The sequence below is a fragment of the Chaetodon trifascialis genome, chromosome 3 (genome assembly GCF_039877785.1).
Source record: "Chaetodon trifascialis isolate fChaTrf1 chromosome 3, fChaTrf1.hap1, whole genome shotgun sequence".
Lineage (NCBI taxonomy): Eukaryota > Metazoa > Chordata > Actinopteri > Chaetodontiformes > Chaetodontidae > Chaetodon > Chaetodon trifascialis.
Genome location: NC_092058.1, coordinates 301,608 through 310,000, shown reverse-complemented (window position 1 = coordinate 310,000; position 8,393 = coordinate 301,608). Strand labels below are relative to the sequence as shown.

Here is an 8,393-nt window from a genome sequence, read left to right as displayed (position 1 = left end):
AGTGGTCCTTTTCAGGAGCTTTTTACTGGGAGCTGAATTATCCACAAAGGTCTCCTCCTCTGAACGGACCTGAACAGAGAAACTGGTGGAAACATTGAATAAAGTAGTTTCACGTTAAAAATCAGGGCGTCTCTGACGCTCTTCGGCGGTCACAGAGTGTCGGGAGGGGCAGCTTGTTGATGTCCGATGACCAAAATCCTTCATCCCATTAAAAGATAAAGTTAAAAATGACCAGGATCTGAAAAAGTGACTTGAATCAGTGACTCTTACACAGGTGTGTGGTGTCGCCCAGGTGGCTGCAGCGCCAGCCTGACGTAGAGGTGCCCCCATAGCGCTCCCCAGGAATCAGAGTCACGCCTGGTGGACTAATAAGAGGTGAAGGTATTCCTCTCTTCCATGACTGCAACAGTCCATCTGGCGAGCCTGTTCGGACTGGACGTTCTCCAGTCGCTCCACACCTGACCAGCTACTCAAGCAGCTTCCTGTATGCGAAGCCTCAAGGTGTAACGAGAACACCACTGTGGCACAAGCTAATGCTAACAAACAAGCTAGTCCAGCTGAAAAGTCCCGTCGTCCTCTCGTTGAATGGTGAAGATGAGTGAAGAAGAGGCTGTGTGTGATGTTTCATGAGACGTCAGAGACGTGGGACCCAGAGCTCCAGACACTCCACCAGGGCTTGAGGGGAGCTTCTTCATCATGTACCAGGCAGAGAGCTGGAGAGGACGGCAGCGAGGAAGACCGCCGTGTCTGTGGGCAGAGACGCAAACAGCGTCCGATGGGACTCACCTGAGTGCCTGACTGAAGAGGTTCAGTCCTGTTTCCAATCACAGAAAATGGTCTAAAGATCAGCTGACCCCCTTACTTTCCAGTCCCATCGTTCTGGGGTTTCAAGGGTCCAGGTTTTCAGATCTGTGCTGGACGTCCTCAGAGCAGCCTGGAGACGATGTTTCTCTGCTCTGTGGAAACAAAGAAAATGTCCTTCAAACAGTTTTTCTGACTGACTGACATTTTTAACATTTCAGGCTGGACCTGGACCTGGACCTGGACCTGGACCTGGACCCGGACCTGGACCTGGACCTGGACCCGGACCTGGACCCTGACCATGACCCTGATCCCAGCTCAAACCAGGACTCGCATTCCAACCCCGATTCCATCTCTGACCCTGACTCTGATTCTGACCCCGGTCCAGATCCCGGTGCTTTGGGCCCAGGTCCTCGTTTTGTCCTGGTGGTCCCTGACAGTGACGTGAGTCTTCAGGCTTCTTTGACGTTTGATTGGCCGTCTGACTCGGCGAGCACCAAGAGTTGTTGGTATTTTGGTGGAAATTTGTCCTTCATGATGATAGAGAAGAGAAGGGTACATGAGTACACATTTGAGGTACTTGTACTTTACTTTTTACGTCTACTCCACTTCATCTCAGAGGGAAATACTGTATTTTTTACATTTATCTGACAGCTGTCAGTAGTTAGCAAATGAATCAGCTGATGGTCAATGATCATCTGTTGTGTTAATGGTTTATTGATCTCTGCTGTGGAATCATGTGATGTTTGATCTTCTCAGACGTCTGATTGGCTGCTTTTGCTCTCAATGATCTGAAAGTGTTTGTAATCATGTGGAGCTTTGGACCAAACAAACATGGTGGAGGCGTCACTTTGGGCTCATTGTGAGCACATTTCTCACTATTTTCACAAAGTTTCCAAAGCAAACAATCAATCGATCGATCGATGGAAGAAATGATCAGCAGATTGATCCAGAATGAAAAGAATTGTTAGTTTCAGTTAAAATGAGCTCCACCTCAACCAACTCCAACAGGAAAAGGAAAGAATGGCTGTGTGAGTCTCTGTGAGTCAGTGTGTGTTTGTGTTGATGTTGTGTTAATGTTGTGTGTCTGCAGGTGTGTGGGGGGGTCAGGCAGGTCCGGCGGACCCCCGTCTCTCTCACCGAGTACCTGCAGCTCAGTCTGGAGGAGGTAACACACAGACGCTCGCACTAACATCACGGGTTCAGACCTCAGTTTGAATCATTTGCTGGTTGTTTCTGACCAATCAGCTTCTTTCTGTCTCGAAACACTATTTTACCCATGAGCCTCAGCTGCTGCTGCTGCTGCTGCTTGGGAGAGGGAGCCAAATTCAGACACCTGTACCTGGACAGCAGGTTGGGGCGTGGCTTTTTTACTGCACTTCACAGCTGTCTGTCTGTCTGTCTGTCTGTCTGTCTGTCTGTCTGTCTGTCTGTCTGTCTGTCTGTCTGCAGACTTTCTTCCTGGTCTACAGTCTGGGTTGCCTGTCTGTCTACCTGCACCAGGTAAGCGTGTGCCTGTCTAATCTGTCTGATAATTCAGTCTTATGTTCCTGTTTTGTTGGAAACAGTCAAACATCTTGTGTATAAAAACACACCTGAGATTTCCAGGTGTGTTCGGTTTTGTTGGACATTCATCTGAAATCAGCACAGTTTGACTTCCTGTTTGTAATTTTGATGACCTCATCTGTGATTGGTCAGGAGCCCCTGTCAATCATCCAGTTGTGGAGGACGTTCCGGTCCCTGCGGCCCGACTTCGTCAGCTCGTTCGCAGCCTATCAGCACTGTCGAAGCAGGGGGTGGGTCCCAAAAGTGGGGGGTGGAGCCAAGTACGGCGTTGACTTCAGTAAGACAGACGCACACACACACACACACACACACACACACACACACACACACACACACACACACACACACACCTTGAGTCATACACACACAGGTGGGTTCCTTGTCAGAGCCCACCTCCAGGGGGCGTGGCCTGTGGCTGTACTTGTGTTTCAGTGTTGTTCAGCATCCCAGGAAGTTTCCCTGGAGAAGACATTACGAACCAGTACGACACTGGGACCAGTTTCATGTTCCTCCTGAATCTGAATGGTGAACACATGATTGACAGCTGTCAATCATCAGACCGCTGGAGGCAGAGCCTGAGCTGACATGAAATGTGTCTCATTTTACATGATCCCCTTTTCTGTGTGTTTGCAGTGTTGTACAGGAAAGGCCCACCTTTCTACCACGCCAGGTAACACAGGCGCGTGTACACACACGCACACACACACACACACGCAGACACACACACACGCACACAGTCTAACCCTCAAACTGACGCTGATCATGTGACTCAAATGTCCTCGCTTTACAGAAATGTCATTGTCAGACTGTCCCTCTCCTCTTCCTGTAGTTATTCAGTGGTTGTTGAGCGGGTTGCTGATGTGTTCAGGGGCTCTGAGCTGCGTCCGTTTTCATGGCGCTCTCTCGCAGCTCTCAGCAGGATCACCTCCAACGTCTCCAAGGTAACGAGATGTCAGACTGCATCAGGTGAGGCGCGATGAGTGCGAGTGTTCACTGGGTTTGTCTTACAGGAGCTGATGCTGTGTTACATCATCTATCCGGCCGACCTATCAGAAGCTGAGCTGGACTCACCTGTCTGTCTGAGCAGACTGAAGGTTCAGGTAACACAGTGCGTGTGAAAAATAATCGAGAAGTGTTTTGATGACCGAAGAAACTTTCAGATCGTTTAGTTTTTCTTCATGATGAACAGAATAGTTTCAGGTCAAAAGTGGAGCCAATCACTGAGTTTCCTTCCACCTGTAGAGACACACAATGATGTCATGAGTCATGTGACGAGAAACTGACCGCAGACAACGAAAGCAGCTTTTCATCCATCAATGACTCAAATGATTGACTGCTGATCAGAATCGTTTCTGATTAACTCTGTCCATCAACTGATCCTGGAGCTGTCCTGATAGATGTCTTGTGGAGGTACATTGTGTTAATAAAGTTAAATCAAAACAGGAAACAGTGCAGATGTTTTCTCTCAACAGGAAGTGATCGTCAGCAGGTGGGTTTCCTCCAAAGAACGAGCGGAGCAGGACGACATCTGATTGGCTGGCGGGAGACTTCAGAAACTGATGATGTCACAAAGAGACAGATGACATCAGTCAATTTTCACAAGGACAACATGGACGCCACGAAGTGCCTGAATGTGTTGGAAGCTCAGATGTCTGAGTGTCCTTGAATGCATCTCTGACAGCTGAACAGGCGGCGCCGACGGAGAACGAGGCTTTCAGGGATCTGCTGGACTCCTCATGCAGAGACGAGGACTGATCCCTGAGCAGCTCTGGGTGATCGATCACATGTTCAGCTCACAGATGAAATGATTACATGTACGTGAGACACCTGAGGGTGGTGACAGGGTGACCTTTAAAGGAGGCGTTTCGTCAGTCCAAATATCTCTAACGATCAAGTCCTTCAGATGTTCTGAAAACGACATCCATCCTGACGGAGCCAGTGGAGAAAAGAACTCCACCTGTTTGTCGTGTGTCTGCTCTGGTTGAACTGGTTTGACTGGAGGAGTTATCGGTGACCTGTGACGTGACCTGCTCTGGGTTTACCTTGTCGGTCAGATCTGGTCTTCTTCCTGTCCTTTGTCAATAATTTCACAATCATTTGAATATTGATTATTAAAGTTGTTTATTGTGAAAGTGCCGCTGCAGATGGATTTCCTTCTTCTCCATCGGTGCTTTTTCTACTCTTCAATACTGATGATTGGTTGTAGATCAACAATATTCAACATCCTCAACCCAAAGTGAATGAAGCGTTGTCTAATTTTAAAACCTGACCAACATGTTGATCTTATTAAATCTCCTCAAACTCTGAGTGATGACAGCAGGTGTGACGGAGGACGAGGTGCAGTGGTTAGAGCTCCTTGTAGCAAACCCCAGGCAGACAATGGTGAAGCGTACTGATGTTTCACAAAGCATTTATTTATGTTCAGCCGTCAGCCTTGTTTTGAACACAAATGTACTCTTCTGTCCTTCACTCCTTTCTTCATGACACACCGTAAGAGCTTGTTCCCGTTCAGCTGGGCGCTTATCGTTTTCATACATCTCCCTTGCATTGGACAGCAACACCGTGTAATCCGTTTTTCCTCTTCCCGTATGAATTTTCTTACTTTTTGGATACGTCTCGCTCATGTCAAGTGACGCTTCTTAGCTGTACACTTCCTGTACCGCCGGAAATGCGCCAAAATAAAAGCGCGTAACATTAAAATACACCTTCAAAATATATTACACCTTATATAATATATATCCCAGACATATATCCCAGTCAGTGCACTCAAAACAGTCCTATCTTATGACACGACAGTGGTGGACCTCATCAGGGACGATTGCGACCTGGCCTACAGAGAAGAGGTGGTGCAGCTGGTGGGCTGGTGCAAAGTCAACAATCTGATCCTGAACTGCAAATAAATAAACACAGATAGGTGAAGCATTATAATGATCTTAGCTGTGTTTCCTCACCTCCTGATTCTACCAGAAGGCTTATCAGAGCAAAAAAAAAAAAAAAAAAAAAGTGTAACTACCCAAAATATATGTCTATATATCCTAGCAATGCATGGAAGGGGAGTTTAAATAACGTCAAAACATCGACAGAAATGAGAGGAAAAATTGAAAGTACACACAGGTTTCCGCCATCTTGTTTACTAACACAGGGCTGCAAAGTCAGTGGGTTTATATCCAAACAAATACATCACAATATAGCAACGTGGTGCATGACAGAGTTGTAAAAAAAATAAAAAATAAACTGCAAAAGGTCCAAGTAAACAATGCCACTCGCTGGATTCGAACCTGCAAGCTAATAGAACACTGATTACAGGGCAGGAGTGTAAATGACTCCTATAAAAGGTCTGTTGATCAGTTCATCAGTTTTTGTAAGCCTTTGTTTTGTTAGTATTAAACTAACCGTTCCCTCAATGCTTTTATTTTGAAGGTGTATTTTAATGTTACGAGCTTTTATTTTGGCGCATTTCCGGCGGTACAGGAAGTGTACAGCTAAGAAGCGTCACTTGACATGAGCGAGACGTATCCAAAAAGTAAAAAAATTCATACGGGAAGAGGAAAAACGGATCACACGGTGTTGCTGTCCAATGCAAGGGAGATGTATGAAAACGATAAGCGCCCAGCTGAACGGGAACAAGCTCTTACGGTGTTTCATGAAGAAAGGAGTGAAGGACAGAAGAGTACATTTGTGTTCAAAACAAGGCTGACGGCTGAACATAAATAAATGCTTTGTGAAACATCAGTACGTTTCACCATTGTCTGCCTGGGGTTTGCTACCACAGACATAATATACGTAGACGCCTCATTACGTGCTGGAGCGTAATCCAGCGTCGCCGCCATATTGGGTGGGTCTCCGCTAGCAGCAGCGCCAACTGAAGTCAACGTAAAGAGCGCAACAATGCCCCTGTTTTATTTATTTATTTTATTTTATTTAGCTTCCCAGCCCCAGTTACAAGCTTAACAGGGTAGTGTACGACGCTGGAATGACCTGGACTGTTAAAGCTAACTTTTACAGGCCTCAAAAAAAAGAAGGAAAAACTGTGCTGAGCAGGAATATATGGGAGCTTTGTGTGTGTGTGTGTGTGTGTGTGTGTGTGTGTGTGTGTTAAAATCAGTGTATTTCACAAACATCAGCAGTTTCAGTCCAGGCTGTTATGGAATCTTTGTCATCCTGAAGCTGTGAACAGTCAGGCCAGACGGTGTGTGTGTGTGTGTGTGTGTGTGTGTGTGTGTGTGTGTGTGTGTTTGAAAGCAGCAGTGGACTGTGGGCCGACACACATGATGAGTTGGGCAAAAAGAAAAAACCTTCCTCGTTTCAACAGTTTGTTTTGGTGAATTTTTATTCACCTATAAAAACGTAAAGTTTAATACGCGTGTCAACCAGGGCCCTGGCATATTGGACCAGACCGGCCCACCACATTTGATAACGCGCACCGTTTCGGTCTTTTCAGTCTCTTGAATGCGTATAATCACTGTGCAACTCTTTAAAACCACGTGCCTTAAGCCGTGCAATGAGTTAATGGGAATCAGTGAGAGTGGACACATTAAATATTTCCAAAAAGTCTAATTTATTAACACTACAAAAAAGTACACTCCACCACTCCATCACAGTCATGGATTTAAGCACAATTCATCATATTGGGTGACCTATGTGTTTCAGGGAGGAAGAAAAAAGAAAGAATAGAGGTGAGAAATGATGGATCAGATGCTAACTCTTCCAAGAGTAGTACTCAATAAAGTGTGGAGTGACCCAGTCCAAAAGGATGAATGCAGTTGAACTCCTGAATAACCTTTGAACTCTGTGTGTGTATGTTAGAGAGAGAGAGATTTAATTATTGGTCAATCTTCAAGATAAAAATAGCAGCTTAGAAACTGAAAACTTAATGACACATGAATGAGGGAGAGGGCTACATACACAATGTCTTTAAAAAAAAGGCATTATAAACTAACTAGAATACAAACTAACCTGGCCATTGAACATTAGCCAAAAATATGTTCTTGACGTTTTATCATTGTCAGATTTATCAAGGCGTTGGGCTGCTTTCCTCATGACACGTGTTGTGAAAGCAGTCCAGCTTCCCGCAGGTTTCACTGCAGGTCCCTGTTCGATGCCGCCAGCAGCACCACTGTCATCGGCCGCGGAGCTGAGGAAGGCCCTGCTGAGGCAAACGTAGCAGAACTTTTTGCGTATTTGGCAGCGTTGGCTTCAAGAGTCAGCTTCTTTTTCTCTCGCAGTTTCTCTGCACCTCCTTTTCGTTTTCTCTCCATTCTCGCAGATCCTAACACATTACGTGACCGACGTGAAAGAAGGGAAGTGTTTCATGATATGATTGGGCGAGATGAGCGCAGTCTCGTGTCAGAGAAGAAAATAACCTATCGGCGGTCGGTGTTTACAAACAAACTTTTTTTTTTTTCCACCGAATGCATTACGCCGCAGGGCCAAAGCGAAAAGGTGTTTAACGACGTGATTGGGCCAACCGAGTGTCAGTCGGGCCAACCGAGTGTCAGTCGGGCCAACCGAGTGTCAGTCGGGCCAACCGAGCCGCTGATCAACTGTCTATATGGGCCGGTCAGATCAAGATTTAAAAAAAAAAAAAAAGTGGCCGACTGTCGACCCAAATGGCACGTCGGCCCACCGGGCAAATGCCCGGTATGCCAGATGGTCAGTCCGTCCCTGATGTCAACAGGTTATGCGAGATGTCTGGTTTTTGTGCGTGTGTTGTGTGCGCGCGCACGCGTGCATGTGCCTTATTTAGAAAAACCGTTTTCTGAGATGCTGTGAGAAAACTGTAGTGTGTGTGTGTGTGTGTGTGTGTGTGTGTGTGTGTGTGTGTGTGTGTGTGTGTGAGAGAGAGAGAGAGAGAGAGAGAGAGAGAGAGAGAGAGAGAGAGAGAGAAAGAGAGAGAGAGAGAGAGAGAGAGAGAGAGAAATCAAATGAACAATCAAACTATCTTTATTAAAATCTAAAATTAATTCATTTATACATTTATTAATATGCCATACCATATGTCTGTATTATGCTCTTTAACAAAGACA

At 46.0% G+C, this 8,393-nt stretch overlaps 1 protein-coding gene across 1 annotated transcript in view; it reads left to right on the top strand.

Moving 5' to 3' along the window:
* The window catches only part of tsen2 (TSEN2 tRNA splicing endonuclease subunit), an 8,296-nt gene extending 3,795 nt beyond the window's left edge, over positions 1-4,501 (top strand). The window contains exons 5-12 of the mRNA XM_070959964.1: positions 1,023-1,245; positions 1,895-1,969; positions 2,254-2,304; positions 2,500-2,644; positions 3,001-3,037; positions 3,197-3,308; positions 3,378-3,467; positions 3,840-4,501. Of these exons, the coding sequence (XP_070816065.1) occupies positions 1,023-1,245; positions 1,895-1,969; positions 2,254-2,304; positions 2,500-2,644; positions 3,001-3,037; positions 3,197-3,308; positions 3,378-3,467; positions 3,840-3,899 (793 nt within the window). The 3' untranslated portion in view covers positions 3,900-4,501. The remainder of the gene's footprint in view (positions 1-1,022; positions 1,246-1,894; positions 1,970-2,253; positions 2,305-2,499; positions 2,645-3,000; positions 3,038-3,196; positions 3,309-3,377; positions 3,468-3,839) is intronic.
* The last annotated feature ends 3,892 nt before the right edge of the window (positions 4,502-8,393 follow it).